Source organism: Bufo bufo, chromosome 5, assembly GCF_905171765.1.
Source record: "Bufo bufo chromosome 5, aBufBuf1.1, whole genome shotgun sequence".
Taxonomy (NCBI): domain Eukaryota; kingdom Metazoa; phylum Chordata; class Amphibia; order Anura; family Bufonidae; genus Bufo; species Bufo bufo.
The window spans coordinates 427,658,535-427,674,968 of NC_053393.1; the positions used below are offsets into that span (position 1 = coordinate 427,658,535).

The 16,434-nt window shown below is 48.4% G+C and overlaps 1 protein-coding gene across 3 annotated transcripts in view; it reads left to right on the forward strand.

Annotated features, from left to right (window-relative positions):
- Positions 1 to 16,434, forward strand: part of ANO10 (anoctamin 10) — a 285,873-nt gene that overhangs the window by 10,631 nt on the left and 258,808 nt on the right. For all 3 annotated transcript variants that reach the window (XM_040433433.1, XM_040433430.1, XM_040433431.1), the window contains exon 4: positions 10,249 to 10,383. In XM_040433433.1, coding sequence (XP_040289367.1) covers positions 10,249 to 10,383 — 135 coding nt within the window. The remainder of the gene's footprint in view (positions 1 to 10,248; positions 10,384 to 16,434) is intronic.

Sequence of the window (16,434 nt, forward strand, 5' to 3'; positions counted from 1 at the left end):
GTCATGCGCTTAAATTAGCTATACTTCATTCCTCAGATGGGAGTAGTATAGCCTGCCCTGTTTACTACTCTATTTCAGCTTTTTGTTTTCATATTGGGTGTCAGATTCAACTCTGTGGCTAAGATCCTACATTACAGAGTAACAAAACTAACCCACCATTCAAGGCATATGAATGAGGGCCCTGCTCACAAGAGCTTACAATTAGTGTTGAGCGAACTTGTGTTAGTAATGATCCGTGGTAGCGGAATCAATAACTGAATTCTTAGATAACCCGTACACCCAACTTGAAAACATTAAGTTCGCTAAGCACTACTTACAATCTATGAGGAAACAGGGGTGAACAATAGATATGAGCAGCCATCTTTAAACTAAATGGTTGTGTAAATGTGAACCTCAATGAGCCAGCCACTACCAAGTATCGGTGAACAGTGCATTTGAGAACATGGGGTGTGGGGGATTCAGATGACGGGATCTGGTTCTGTTGGATGATGTAATAGGGGGTGAATGGAGCACGTTTAGGTTCAGAAATGTGATGGGCCACCCTAAAAAGATGTGGTTTTAGGGTACACTTAAAGCTATAGGTGATGGGGATTATCTTGATTTCTTGTCATTGTGCAGTCCAGAGAACTAGGCCGGTCAAGAGAAGTTTGGATAATGGAGGATGTTGGTGTTAGATTATAAGCAGGGCACATAGCATGGGTAGGGTGTGTGGGAATCGGCTCTGATAGAGGCTTGCGGACAGTCCGAGACAGTGACACATGAGATGAAGTCCTAGGTACGGTACTGTCGGCACTGAAGTTCACCACAGCAAGCTACTCACAAGCAGCAGCGATATAATCCAGCTCTCAGGCCCAGACTCTCTGCCCGGGTTCTCTTTATGCAACCGGTTCAGGTGCAGCTAATCAGGCAGTAGGCTAGATCTCTACCAGAAGTGGACTGTGGATTGGGAAACCTGCCCAACTCTTCCCCAATCCAAAAAGGCCCTATACCGGCTTTTCTACAAAGCCACCTCAGGAAAGCTTGAGCTTCCACTACAAACAGGGCACTCTGCATAGGACAGGATTCTGGGGGAGAGTACCTGCCGTCAATCACTCTGCCTGTCACTGTCTCACAGGTGGTAGATGGAGATGAAGGAGGATAGCTTCGTCAGTGAGAGTCCGACACTTCAGTTATATTGTATGGGCAGCTAGGAGAGTGACTGACACAGGCTGGAGGCATTGGCCAGGATTCTGCATTTAGGAGAAATTGGATCTTAAAGGGGTATTCCCATCTTAGATAATGGGGGCATATCGCTATGATATGCCCCCATTGTCTGATAGGTGCGGGTCCCACCGCCGGGACCCGCACCTATATCGAGAACGGAGCGGGGAGCGCTGTGGCTGGAGGACCCCTGATTTCCTGGGGTCCGTCCACCACCAAGCGCTAATCCCCGCCTCTCCTATAGAGGTGAATGGGAGCGTGCCGCGCATGCCCATGCTCCCATTCATTTCTATGGGGCAGACAGCAATAGCCGAGCAGCGCTCGGCTATTTTCGGCGGCCCCATAGAAATGAATGGAGGGCGGCTGCGCATGCGCAGTGCGCCCTCCTTCACTTTCGGGGCTCCGTTCTCGATATAGGTGCGGGTCCCAGTGGTGGGACCCTTACCTATAAGACAATGGGGGCATATCCTAGCGATATGCCCCCATTGTCTGAGATGAGAAAACCCCTTTAAGGCCAGTCACCAGCCAGTTTAAAAAAAAAAAAGTATTTTTAGGGGTAACTTTAAACTGGGAGTTGGACATTTACCTCTTTGTCTGGGGTATTTCATAGAACTGGGATTACTTGAGAGAACACAGGAGTGAGAGGCCATGCTAATCTGGATCATCCTTGGAGCTTCTGGGCTGACCACTAACCTTGAACCCCTTTACTTACCAACCTAGAAGTCTTTATTAACTTCAGTACGGGTTTCAATAAAATAGCACACAAGTTTGCCTAAGGCTACTTTTACACTCACGTTTGGTGCGGATCCGTCATGGATCTGCACAGACGGATCTGCCCCGATAATACAACCGTCTGCATCCGTTCAGAATGGATCCGTTTGTATTATCTTTAACATAGCCAAGACAGATCCGTCTTGAACACCATTGAAAGTCAATGGGGGTGGATCCGTTTTCTATTGTGCCATATTGTGTCAGTGAAAACGGATCAGGCCCCATTGACTTATATTGTGTGCCAGGACGGATCCGTTTGCCTCCGCATCGTCAGGCGGACACCAAAATGATGCAAGCAGCGTTCGATGTCCGCCTCCAGAGCGGAATGGAGACTGAACTGATGCAAACTGATGCATTCTGAGCGGATCCTTATCCATTCAGAATGCATTAGGGCAAAACTGATCCGTTTTGGACCGCTTGTGAGAGCCCTGAACGGATCTCGCAAACGGAAAGCCAAAACGCCAGTGTGAAAGTAGCCTTACACAGTGAACAATTGTCCTATATTTTGCTGTGTGATAGACAGCTGCCAGGCAGTGTACCAGCCTGTCAAGCTGATCAATTGTGAGTGATTACACTTACAGAGAACCAGATTGAATAAACATGGAAGGCAAGAAAAGCTGGTGATGTCACAGGCAGGGGTATGTCAGATAGTGATGTCACAGGGAGTTCTGGCTCTAGAAATTGAGCACCAGGGCCAGCTGCTACATCAGGGATTAGGGGGTGGCCAAAGCCAAGATCTTCTGATAGGCCATCAATGTCTGATCAGCAGGGTCTGACACCCCACACTCCCACCAAACAGCTGTCCTACAGCATCTTTGGTGTCCACTGTGTAGTGGATGGAGCTGTGTAGTGGATGGAGCTGTGTAGTGGATGGAGCTGTGTAGTGGATGGAGCTGTGTAGTGGTGTCCGCTGTGTAGTGGTGTCCGCTGTGTAGTGGTGTCCGCTGTGTAGTGGATGGAGCTGTGTAGTGGATGGAGCTGTGTAGTGGTGTCCACTGTGTAGTGGATCGAGTTATGTAGTGGTGTTCACTGTGTAGTGGATGGAGCTGTGTAGTAGGGGTGGGCGGTATAGGCGATATGCGATATAAATTTGGGCCACGATATGGATTTTCGCCATATCGCCGGACCGCGATATGATCGCGCTCTCTGCGCGCACCATTTTCTCCTAAGCCGGCCGGCACAGTGGAGGGAGAAGGAGGGAGTCCCTCCCTCCCCACTGTGCGTGGTTGCCGCTGAACACCAATGAGGACAGAGTAGGAGGAGAAGGGGAGGGACTGTGGCCACTGCGCCACCAATGAATGTGCCGGCCATATCCCACAGGGTCCCCCTCCCTCCCCCCATCATTGGTGGCAGTGGGCAGTTCCGATCGGAGTCCCAGCAGTGTAATGCTGGGGCTCCGATCGGTTACCATGGCAGCCAGGAGTCACGCTACCGAAGTCCTGGCTGCGATGGTATGTTAGTGAGCAGCATTATACTCACGTGCGCTGTGGCCGCCGGGCGCTCCTTCTTCTGTCTGTGCGGCGGATTGCTAATGCTTATAGCATTAGCAATGCGCCGCACAGACCTATGAGAAGAAGGAGCGCCCGGCGGCCACAGCGCACGTGAGTAAAATGCTGCTCACTAACATACCATCGCAGCCAGGACTTCAGTAGCGTCCTGGCTGCCATGGTAACCGATCGGAGCCCCAGCATTACACTGCTGGGACTCCGATCGGAGCTGCCCACTGCCACCAATGATGGGGGGAGGGAGGGGGACCCTGTGGCCACTGCCACCAATGATTAATACTGGGGAGGGTGGGGGGGGGGGGGGGTTTGAGTTACCATAGGGGGCAGATCAGAGGCTGGGGGGGGGGCAGATCAGAGGCTGGGGGGGCACATGAGAGGCTGGCTGCCATGGTCAGCTCCCTGCTGTTGTGTGCACAGGGCAGCAGGGAGAGCGTAAAGTCCTATTCACCCTAATAGAGCTCTATTAGGGTGAATATGACAAGGGTTCTAGCCCTTAAGGAGGCTAATAGTTATTAAATAAAAAGTAAAAAAAAAAAAGTTTAAACACCCCCCCCCCCCAAAAAATATAGAAAACAATATATCGCAATATATATCGCATATGTAGTGGTGTCCACTGTGTAGTGGTGTCCACTGTGTAGTGGTGTCCACTGTGTAGTGGATGGAGCTGTGTAGTGGTGTCCACTGTGTAGTGGATGGAGCTGTGTAGTGGTGTCCACTGTGTAGTGGATGGAGCTGTGTAGTGGTGTCCACTGTGTAGTGGATGGAGCTGTGTAGTGGTGTCCACTGTGTAGTGGATGGAGCTGTGTAGTGGTGTCCACTGTGTAGTGGATGGAGCTGTGTAGTGGTGTCCACTGTGTAGTGGATGGAGCTGTGTAGTGGTGTCCACTGTGTAGTGGATGGAGCTGTGTAGTGGTGTCCACTGTGTGGTGGATGGCACTGCTGTGATTAACATGAATGGGAGAAGCTCTGCAGTAACGAGTTCGGTCTACTACACAATGGACATAGCTGTGTAGTTCTGGCACAGAGTTCCAGTGCCAGAGCTACTCCCAAACAGCTGATCGACAGGGTTGCTGATTGCCGGACCCATGCTGATCAGATATTGATGGCCTATACTAAGGGTAGGCATCAATAATAATAAAAAATGTAATACCCCTTTAAGGCTGCATAGCGAGCCATAATGTCAATATCACTGCTGTGGTGGAATCATATCTAAGGCTACTTTCACACTTGCGTTCGGAGCGGATCCGTCTGATGTTTCGGAGCGGATCCGTTCAGACTTTACATTGTAAGTCAATGGGGAACGGATCCGCTTGAAGATTGAGCCATATGGTGTCATCTTCAAGCGGATCCGCCCCCATTGACTTACATTGTAAGTCTGGACGGATCCGCACGGCCAGGCGGACACCCGAACGCTGCAAGCAGCGTTCAGGTGTCCGCTCACTGAGCGGAGCGGAGGCTGAACGCTGGCAGGCGGATGCATTCTCAGTGGATCCGCCTCCACTGAGAATGCATTGGGGCCAGACGGATGCGTTCGGGGCCGCTCGTGAGCCCCTTCAAACGGTGCGCACGAGCGGACACCCGAACGCTAGTGTGAAAGTAGCCTAAATATGTCATTATTGGGCCAGTCCTTTGTGGGGCGTCAGTGCATGTGACATCACAGAGGTGTCGATACTGTAGAGGTCATGACATAATTGGGTTGATGATGTCACAAAGTACCGTAAGTAAAGTAGTGCTCCTTGTTTTATTGGACTGTGTGTGCTCTTGCAGTAAGCACTGGATGGCCACATCCACTACATTTCTCCTGTTAGCAGCCACTGTGGGGAGAATGAATAGCCCCTTTTAGGGCTCTTTCACACTTGCGTTCTTTTCTTCCGGCATAGAGTTCCGTCGTCGGGGCTCTATGCCGGAAGAATCCTGATCAGTTTTATCCTAATGCATTCTGAATGGAGAGAAATCCGTTCAGGATGTCTTCAGTTCCGGACCGGAACATTTTTTGGCCGGAGAAAATACCGCAGCATGCTGCGCTTTTTGCTCCGGCCAAAAATCCTGAACACTTGCCGCAAGGCCGGATCCGGAATTAATGCCCATTGAAAGGCATTAATCCGGATCCGGCCTTAAGCTAAACGTCGTTTCGGCGCATTGCCGGATCCGACTTTTAGCTTTTTCTGAATGGTTACCATGGCTGCCAAGACGCTAAAGTCCTGACAGCCATGGTAAAGTGTAGTGGGGAGCGGGGGAGCAGTATACTTACCGTCCGTGCGGCTCCCCGGGTGCTCCAGAGTGACATCAGGGCGCCCCACGCTCATGGATGACGTGTCGCATGGATCATGTCATCCATGCGCATGGGGCGCTCTGACGTCATTCTGGAGCGCCCAGGGAGCCGCACGGACGGTAAGTATACTGCTCCCCCGCTCCCCACTACTACTATGGCAGCCAGGACTTTAATAGCGTCCTGGGTGCCATAGTAACACTGAACGCATTTTGAAGACGGATCCGTCTTCAAATGCTTTCAGTTCACTTGCGTTTTTCCGGATCCGGCGTGTAATTCCGGCAAATGGAGTACACGCCGGATCCGGACAACGCAAGTGTGAAAGGGCCCTTAAATGGATTTTCCAGTGAAAATTAATGCCTTAATGTCTTTGTTTACTTAAATTTAAAAAGCAAATGTAACAATAGAATAATGAGCGAGCACTCATACTTAGCCAAGTGTATGAGTGCTCGCTCATTATTCTATTGTTACATTTGCCTTTTAAGAGAGGGTGGGGTGATTCCCTCTATATGAGCTTGTAGCACCATACCGTAACTACTTGCTAGTGAGCCACCACAACCCACCACTATTTTTCTTAAATTTAAAAAGGCAGACTCTTCTCATCAATCCTCTGTTGTCCTGTTCCAAACCAGTCTGGTTGCATGCCATTCTCTACTTCCTGCTGCTGTGATGACACAGGGACATGTGACCTCTGCAGCGGGGACCCTCCACAGCCAGTGACTAGCTGCAGAGATCACATGTCCCTGTGTAGGGATCTCATTGTTGCAGCAAGGGAACAGGTGGGTCAGAAAGGGTGGCGCAGAGGATCAGTGAGGATAGTATTCCTTTCTTATTTATGTACAAGATTTCTGGATCATTTTAAGACATTTGTTTTGCTGGGCACCAGCTTAGGGTCCATTCACATGTCCGTAAGTGTTTTGCGGATCCGCAAAACACAGACACCTGCAATGTGCGATCCGCAATTTGTGGACCGCACATCACTGACACTATAATAGAAAATACCTTTTCTGGTCCGCAATTGCGGACAAGAATAGGACGTGTTCTATTTTTTTCAGGAACGGAATTGCGGATCCCGAAAAAACGGATCACGAAAATGCGGATTCGCATCCGTTCCAGCCCCATTGAAAGTGAATGGGTCCGCAAATTGCAGAACGAATGCGGACCCAAATTATGGACGTGTGAATAGACCCTTAGGTCCGCAAAACACGGACTACGGCAATGTGCATTCTGCAATTTGCGGACCACACATCGCCGGCACTGTAATAGAAAATGCCTAATCTTGTCCGCAATTGCAGACAAGAATAGGACATGTTCTATTTTTTTGCGGAAACGGAAGCACGGATGCGGAAGTGCGTATCCGCAAATGCGGATGCGGACAGCACATTCCGGCCCCATTGAAAATGAATGGGTCTGCACCCATTCCGCAAAATTGTGGAACGGATGCGGACCCATTTTGCGGACGTGTGAATGGACCCTTAAAGGGTTTTTTCTCGGTTCTTAGATATTAATGGCTTATCCTTTAAAATAGGTCATCAATTTCAGATTGGTGGTGTTCCTACTCCCGAACCCCAGTGTTCAGCTGTTTCTGGCAACCATAGGCGCTGACAACTATACAGTGGACAGAGGCAGAAGGCTCCGTGCTCTATGTAGTCCTGGCCAGAGTACTGCAGCTCAGCTCCCATTTAGGTGAATGGGGGCTGACTTGCATTAAGTTCGCAGTACTGGAGGCCATATCTCCAGAAGGATATAGATACTCTAGAGAGAGTTCAGAGAAGAGCTACTAAACTAGTACATGGATTGCAGGATAAAACTTACCAGGAAAGGTTAAAGGACCTTAACATGTATAGCTTGGAAGAAAGAGGAGACAGAGGGGATATGATAGAAACTTTTAAATACATAAAGGGAATCAACTCGGTAAAGGAGGAGAGCATATTTAAAAGAAGAAAAACTACCACAAGAGGACACAGTTTTAAATTAGAGGGGCAAAGGTTTAAAAGTAATATCAGGAAGTATTACTTTACTGAGAGAGTAGTGGATGCATGGAATAGCCTTCCTGCAGAAGTGGCAGCTGCAAATACAGTGAAGGGGTTTAAGCATGCATGGGATAGGCATAAGGCTATCCTTCATATAAGATAGGGCCAGGGACTATTCATAGGATTCAGATATATTGGGCAGACTAGATGGGCCAAATGGTTCTTATCTGCCGACACATTCTATGTTTCTATGCAGCTCAGCTCCCATTTAGGTGACTGGGGGCTGACTTGCATTAAGTTGGTGCTAGAAACTACACAGTGGACGGAGCATTTCATGTACTCTCTAGTTTCCGATGGCTGCCTAAAACTGCAGATCAGTGGGGGGATGTCGGGTGTCAGACTTCCAAAGATCTGATATTGATAAACTATCCAGAAGATAAAACCCCTTTAATTATTGTGAGGCAGAAAGTAATGTGGCACTGTAATATACTTTCCACCTAGTCTTTGTTGTTTGCTTGCTTTTGGTTAAAGGCGTTGATCAACAAAAAATATTCTACAGTTTTCAAACCAGCACCTGGAGCTGAATACATTTGTAATTACACCAACAGCGCCACCTGCTGTTTGTTTTGTTTTCTTATTTTTTTGTCCCGCTCACTGAGAAGGCCGCACATGCTCAATTTTATCCCTCAATTGCCCCCTGAGCTGTGATAGGGAGAGCATGGACACTCCCCCTGAGCTGTGATGGGGAGAGCATGGACACGCCCCCTGAGCTGTGATGGGGAGAGCATGGACACGCCCCCTGAGCTGTGATGGGGAGAGCATGGACACGCCCCCTGAGCTGTGATGGGGAGAGCATGGACACGCCCCCTGAGCTGTGATGGGGAGAGCATGGACACGCCCCCTGAGCTGCAGCAGAAAAGACACTCCCCTTGAGCTGCCAGCTTGATATAAATCTAACAGAGCAATGAATGGGGAGATCTCTGGATCCATGTGAGGTACAGGGCTGGTTCAGGCTTTGTTAGAAAGAGATTATCATGTACTATATGATGTCATTTTTTACATTAATTATGGGATAACCCCTTTAATAGGGTCATTCACTGTCATGATCTGTCAGCTGAGTGCTTACAGTGTATCTCTGGAGGTAGGAGCCTAAAGGTGAAGACAGCAGAGAGATTTTTGCTGCTATTACGTTCAGCTCCCAGGATTTCCTGCGCTGATACATTATAACCAATTGAAAAGGTTGTCTGATAAGAATCAACCCGGTTTAAAATGTGGCAGATGGGGAGATCCGCTGATTGCAACATGGGCAAATAGTAACTTTGCAAGGGAAACTTCAGCCAGCATTTCCCATGCAGCGGGCTCTGATTACACGGCGGCCTTTCAGATGAATGTGCAGGTTAGGGCTCTTTCACACCTGCGTTCTTGTCTTCCGGCATAGAGTTCCGTCGTCGGGGCTCTATGCCGGAAGAATCCTGATCAGGATTATCCTAATGCATTCTGAATGGAGAGAAATCCGTTCAGGATGCATCAGGATGTCTTCAGTTCCGGAACGGAACGTTTTTTGGCCGGAGAAAATACCGCAGCATGCTGCGCTTTTTGCTCCGGCCAAAAATCCGGAACACTTGCCGCAAGGCCGGATCCGGAATTAATGCCCATTGAAAGGCATTGATCTGGATCCGGCCTTAAGCTAAACGTCGTTTCGGCGCATTGCCGGAGCCGACATTTAGCTTTTTCAGAGTGGTTACCATGGCTGCCGGGACGATAAAGTCCTGGCAGCCATGGTAAAGTGTAGCGGGGAGCGGGGGAGCAGTATACTTACCGTCCGTGCGGCTCCCCGGGCGCTTCAGAGTGACGTCAGGGCGCCCCAAGCGCATGGATCATGTGATCACATGGATCACGTCATCCATGCGCATGGGGCGCTCTGACGTCATTCTGGAGCGCCCCGGGAGCCGCACGGACTGTAAGTATACCGCTCCCCCGCTCCCCGCTCCTACTATGGCAGCCAGGACTTTAATAGCGTCCTGGGTGCCATAGTAACACTGAACGCATTTGGAAGACGGTTCCGTCTTCAAATGCTTTCAGTACACTTGCGTTTTTCCGGATCCGGCGTGTAATTCCGGCAAGTGGAGTACACGCCGGATCCGGACAACGTAAGTGTGAAAGAGGCCTAATATATTAAGATGACTTGAGTCCCCCAGAAACGGAAATGCTTGTGCAGAGTGACTCGCGGGGTGTGGTCCTGAGCAGGGGACTTCCCCCTTTCATGTCCATATGAGCAAATAGGGCAAAAGAACAGGGTTGCTCCCATGAGACAGTCCATCTAATTAGCTGTGTGAACAAGTCTCGACAGGTTTTATCCGTGAAATATAAACGTGAACATACATCAGCAGCAGCTAGCCTGCTTGTTGATCGTTTCCATATTGCAACAAAACGTTTGTCTTTTCACTAGACGTCACATTTGCTGACTGCATTTACTATGTTGTTTTGTAATATTTTACTTTCTTAACGTGCATTTGTCCTTCTGCTGTAGGAGATGGAGGAGATTTTCTCAGCATGGCCGAATGTCAGTATATCATTAAACATGAGCTTGACAATCTTCGTGCTCAAGACGAGACAAATATTCCTGGTTATCCACAGGCCAAGCTTTATCCTGGAAAATCTATAAGTAAGTGTATTTTCTAGTCTTAGTCAGCCTAATCTTACATGAAATAGGAGAACCTTTTGATGAACAGGTCTGAGGAGACAACACAGGCGCAACGCAGTATATTGGCCGTGAGCGGTGATCAAGAAATCAATAATTACTCTAAAAAGTTGTCTATGTCGTTGGTGAGCAGGTAAGCAGTGAAGAGAAGGCAGCGCTCGTACAAGAGCTGCGTTCTCTTCAAACAGCTGATCGGTGGGGTGCCTACAGTCTGTCCCCCACTGAGTTGATATTTATGATATATCCTGAGGATAGATCATCAATATAGGAAACTGGCCAAACCCTTTAAAGCCTCATGCACATGACCGTTGTTTGGGTCCACATTTTCAAGGATCTCACACGGGCCTATCCATTTCTATGGGTCCATAAAAAAAGCGAATGGCACATGGATGTCCGCATCAATGCTGATATTCTGAAAATTATCGAAAATTTCCAATTCTTGCTTGTTTTTCGGACAAGAACAGGCACTTCTATTAGGTAAATGTGGTATCAGGGCTGTGGAGTCGGAGGCAATTTTGGGTCCCTGGAGTCGGCAAAAAATGAACTGACTCCGACTCCTACTAGATTTAAATTGGAATAAAAAAAAAAAGCAAGTTTAAATGTCCCAATTCACATAAAGTTATAATTAATTACCATATTTTTCGCCCCTATAAGATGCACCTGCCCATAAGACGCACCTAGGTTTTTGAGGAGGAAAATAAGAAGAAAAAAATTTGAACCAAAAGGTGTGCTTTTGGTGAGTTTTGAACTAATGGTGGTCTGTGGATGGCACTGTTATGGGGGCATCTGTGGATGGCACTGTTATGGGGGCATCTGTGGATGGCACTGTTATGGGGGATCATTGTGGGGGCATCTGCGGATGACACATATACAGCATCTTATCTTATGTGTCATCCACAGATATCCCCCATAACAGTGTCCCTGTGTAGTGAATGGGGGCCGGCATCTGTTTCTGTAATGGCAGCGGGGCCCGGTGCCTGCTTCATTCATAAAGTGGGCGGAGCAGGCGCGTGACTTAGTGAGCTACGGTACGAGCGCCCACCCGGCCTCCTGACTGCCAAGAAGTTAGTAGTAAGTAGTACAGCGCTAGATTTAAGATGATTGGAATACTTTAACAATACCCACAAGTTAGATATGATTACCGTATACTAGAGTGAGCGGGGCCCGGGGTAGTAGAATACAGTGACTGCACCGGGCCCCGCTGCCATTACAGAAACAGATGCCTGCCCCCAGCCCCTCCTCCCTCTCAGCCTATTCACTGGACGGTCGCAGCATTCGCCCCCATAAGACGCGCTGCTATTTTTCCCCCACTTTTGCGAAAAATACGGTACTTCTCTACTGTAAGAATAAAGGCCAATGCATACAGTGCGTCACGTTACCGCAAAACGAACACGTTAAGTGACCATGAAGAAGCATGCTTTTCATATGCTTCACTATATGGCACGCAACGCACAGTTAAGGAGCGGCAATACTTATACTTTCCATTGTGTTGTGTTCCGCTGTTACAGGGAACGCAACTCCCATGGTTAACCTAGCCTCTCACTGATTAAAGTAAATATGTTTTTTGCAGGACTAGACACTTGTATAAGTGAAGGGAATGGATAGTGAATAGCTCAAGACTAAAGCTGTAAACCATTTGAAAAACTGCTGTCATTCAGCTAAGGCTATAAAAACTTGTAAACTCAGATTGGTAGCTTAAACTTTAAACATGACTATGGGATTCTACTAGGGAAATCATGTTTTACAATAAATGCCCCTTCCTGGATCCTCCCACTGCCCTATCTTCAGCAGAAGATCAGCACACAAATGAGAAGGCAGCAGCTTCCTAGCCAGTAGTTCTGTGGTAATGACATGTATGTTGCCTTTCTTTCCTTCAAGGTATGTATAAAATACATTTGCATATTAAATACAGGGGAGTCGGAAGTACCAAAAACTGAGGAGTCGGAGCATTTATCTACCGACTCCACAGCCCTGGTTGTGACAGATAACGCTTCTAACATGTTGAGCACAATTGAGAAGATGAACACAGATGAAGAAAGTAACAAACAGATATCAGAGTTAGGGTCTATTCACACGTCCGTTTTTTCTTTCCTGATCTGTTCCGTTTTTTCAGGAACAGATCAGGACCAGATCTGGACCCATTCATTTTCAATGGGTCCTGGAAAAAATCGGACAGCACAATGTGTGCTGTCCGTTTCCGTTGTTCCGTTCCGCATGTCCGTTTAAATATAAAACATGTCCTATTCTTGTCCTGAAAAATCGGATCCTGGACCAATACAAAGTCAATGGATCCGCAAAAAACGGAAGACATTCGTATGTCATTACGTATGTCATCCGTTTTATGCGGATTCCGTTCCTGGAAATTAGGCTTCCTCCCCAGTATTAAATGTGCCCCCCTCCCTCTATATTCATTGGTGGCCAGTGCGGCAGTGCGGATTCCCAGTAAGTTTTCTACAGATCTGATTTTTCACTTCGTGAAAAACTCAGATCCGACAGTATATTCTAACACAGAGGCGTTCCCATGGTGATGGGGACGCTTCTAGTTAGAATATACTGAGAACGGTGTACATGACTGCCCCCTGCTGCCTGGCAGCACCCGATCTCTTACAGGGGGCTGTGATCTGCACAATTAACCCCTCAGGTGCTGCGCCTGAGGGGTTAATTGTGCATATCATAGCCCCCTATAAGAGATCGGGTGCTTAAATGTGCCCAGTGCGGTCTCACTTCTCCCCCCCCCCCCCCCATCATTGGTGGCCAGTGCGGATTCCCAGTAATAATAAATGTGCCCAGTGCGGCCTCACCTCCCCCCCCCCCCCCCATCATCGGTGGCAGTGTGGATTCCCAGTATTAATAAATGTGCCCAGTGCGGCCTCACCTCTCTTCCCCCCCCCGCCCCACCCCCATCATTGGTGGCAGCGGAGAGTACCGATCGGAGTCCCAGTTTAAATCGCTGGGGCTCCGATCGGTTACCATGGCAGCAAAGACGCTATTGCAGTCTTGGCTGCCATGGTTACTTAGCAATAAATACAAGCATTATACTTACCTGCGACTGCGAGCTGCGATGTGTGTCCGGCCGGGAGCTCCTCCTACTTGTAAGTGACAGGTCTGTGCTAAAAGCAATGCGCCGCACAGACCTTTCACTTACAAGTAGGAGGAGCTCCCGGCCGGTCAGACATCGCAGCTCGCAGTCGCAGGTAAGTATAATGCTTGTATTTATTGCTAAGTAACCATGGCAGCCAAGACTGCAATAGCGTCTTTGCTGCCATGGTAACCGATCGGATCGGGGGGGGGGGGGGGGAGAGGTGAGACCGCACTGGGCACATTTATTAATACTGTGAATCCGCACTGCCACCAATGATGGGGGGGGGGGGGGGGGAGAGGTGAGACCGCACTGGGCACATTTATTAATACTGGGAATCCGCACTGGCCACCGATGATGGGGGGGGGGAGAGGTGAGGCCGCACTGGGCACATTTAATACTGGGGAGGGAGGGGGGTCTGCCCCCTCCTGCCTGGCAGCACCTGATCTCTCACAGGGGGCTATGATTCGCACAATAATTGTGCGGATCACAGCCCCCTGTAAGAGATCGGGTGCTGCCAGGCAGCAGGGGGCAGTCATGGACACCGTTCTCAGTATATTCTAACTAGAAGCGTCCCCATCACCATGGGAACGCCTCTGTGTTAGAATATACTGTCGGATTTGAGTTTTCATATGTTTCCGTTTTTTGCGGATCAGCAAAAAACGGATGACATACGGAAACATTTTCAGGAACAACGGATCCGCAAAAAACGGACCGAAAATCGGGATGTAGAAAAATACGGATGTGTGAATGTAGCCTTAGAGGAAGACAGCTCTGCAAGTATTGGAGAAAGTTGAGAAACTGAAGAGAATGCTGACATTTTTTTTGACAACTTTGTTGAAGAAGCATTGAAGCTTGCTACTATTCATCATGTGCCATGTGCTGTTCATACACTGCAACTTGCCATAAGAGATGGATTAAAAGATCGCCATGCAGCTACACTAATTGGCAAATTACGGCAAGTAACTTTTGCAGCCAGGGCCCCAAAAACAGATGCAATTTTGAAAAGACGTGCAGGAAAAGGAGCCATTTTGGATCTAACAACTTGCTGGGGAAGCACTTATTTAATGGTGAAGCGTTTGCTTGAACTTAACCGCCTCCGGACCGCCTAACGCAGGATCGCGTTCCGGAGGCGGCAGCCCTGCGCAGAGTCACGCATATATGCGTCATCTCGCGAGACGCGAGATTTCCTGTGAACGCGCGCACACAGGCGCGCGCGTTCACAGGATCGGAAGGTGAGCGAGTGGATCTCCAGCCTGCCAGCAGCGATCGTTCGCTGGCAGGCTGGAGATGCGATTTTTTTTAAACCCCTAACAGGTATATTAGACGCTGTTTTGATAACAGCGTCTAATATACCTGCTACCTGGTCCTCTGGTGGTCCCTTTTGTTTGAATCGACCACCAGAGGACACAGGCAGCTCAGTAATATGTAGCACCAAACACCACTACACTACACCCCCCCCCCTGTCACTTATTAACCCCAGATCACCCCATATAGACTCCCTGATCACCCCCCTGTCATTGATCACCCCCCTGTCATTGATCACCCCCCTGTCATTGATCAACCCCCTGTAAGGCTGCATTCAGATGTCCGTATGTTTTTTTACGGATCCACGGATACATGGATCGGATCCGCAAAACACATACGGACATCTGAATGGAGCCTTATAGGGGGATGATCACCCCATATAGACTCCCTGATCACCCCCCTGTCATTCTCCATTCAGATGTCCGTATGTTTTTTACGGATCCACGGATACATGGATCGGATCCGCAAAACACATACGGACATCTGAATGGAGCCTTATAGGGGGGTGATCACCCCATATAGACTCCCTGATCACCCCCCTGTCATTGATCACCCCCCTGTCATTGATCACCCCCCTGTCATTGATCACCCCCCTGTAAGGCTCCATTCAGACATTTTTTTTGGCCCAAGTTAGCGGAAATTATTATTTTTTTTCTTACAAAGTCTCATATTCCACTAACTTGTGTCAAAAAATAAAATCTCACATGAACTCACCATACCCCTCACGGAATCCAAATGCGTAAAAATTTTTAGGCATTTATATTCCAGACATCTTCTCACGCTTTAGGGCCCCTTGAAATGCCAGGGCAGTATAAATACCCCACATGTGACCCCATTTCAGAAAGAAGACGCCCCAAGGTATTCCGTGAGGGGCATATTGAGTTCATGAAAGATTGAAAATTTGGTCCCAAGTTAGCGGAAAGGGAGACTGTGAGAAAAATAAAAATAAAAATCAATTTCCGCTAACTTGTGCCAAAAAAAAAGAAATTCTATGAACTCGCCATTCCCCTCATTGAATACCTTTGGGTGTCTTCTTTCCAAAATGGGGTCACATGTGGGGTATTTATACTGCCCTGGCATTTTAGGGGCCCTAAAACGTGAGAAGAAGTCTGGGATCCAAATGTCTAAAAATGCCCTCATAAAAGGAATGTGGGCCCCTTTGCGCATCTAGGCTGCAAAAAAGTGTCACACATCTGGTATCGCCGTATTCAGGAGAAGTTGGGCAATGTGTTTTAGGGTGTCATTTTACATATACCCATGCTGGGTGAGATAAATATCTTGGTCAAATGCCAACTTTGTATAAAAAATGGGAAAAGTTGTCTTTTGCCGAGATATTTCTCTCACCCAGCATGAGTATATGTAAAAAGACACCCCAAAACACATTGCCCAACTTCTCCTGAATACGGCGATACCACATGTGTGACACTTTTTTGCAGCCTAGGTGGGCAAAGGGGCCCACATTCCAAAGTGCACCTTTAGGATTTCACAGGTCATTTACCTACTTACCACACATTAGGGCCCCTAGAATGCCAGGGCAGTATAACTACCCCACAAGTGACCCCATTTTGGAAAGAAGACACCCCAAGATATTCCGTGAGGGGCATGGCGAGTTCCTAGAAATTTTTTTT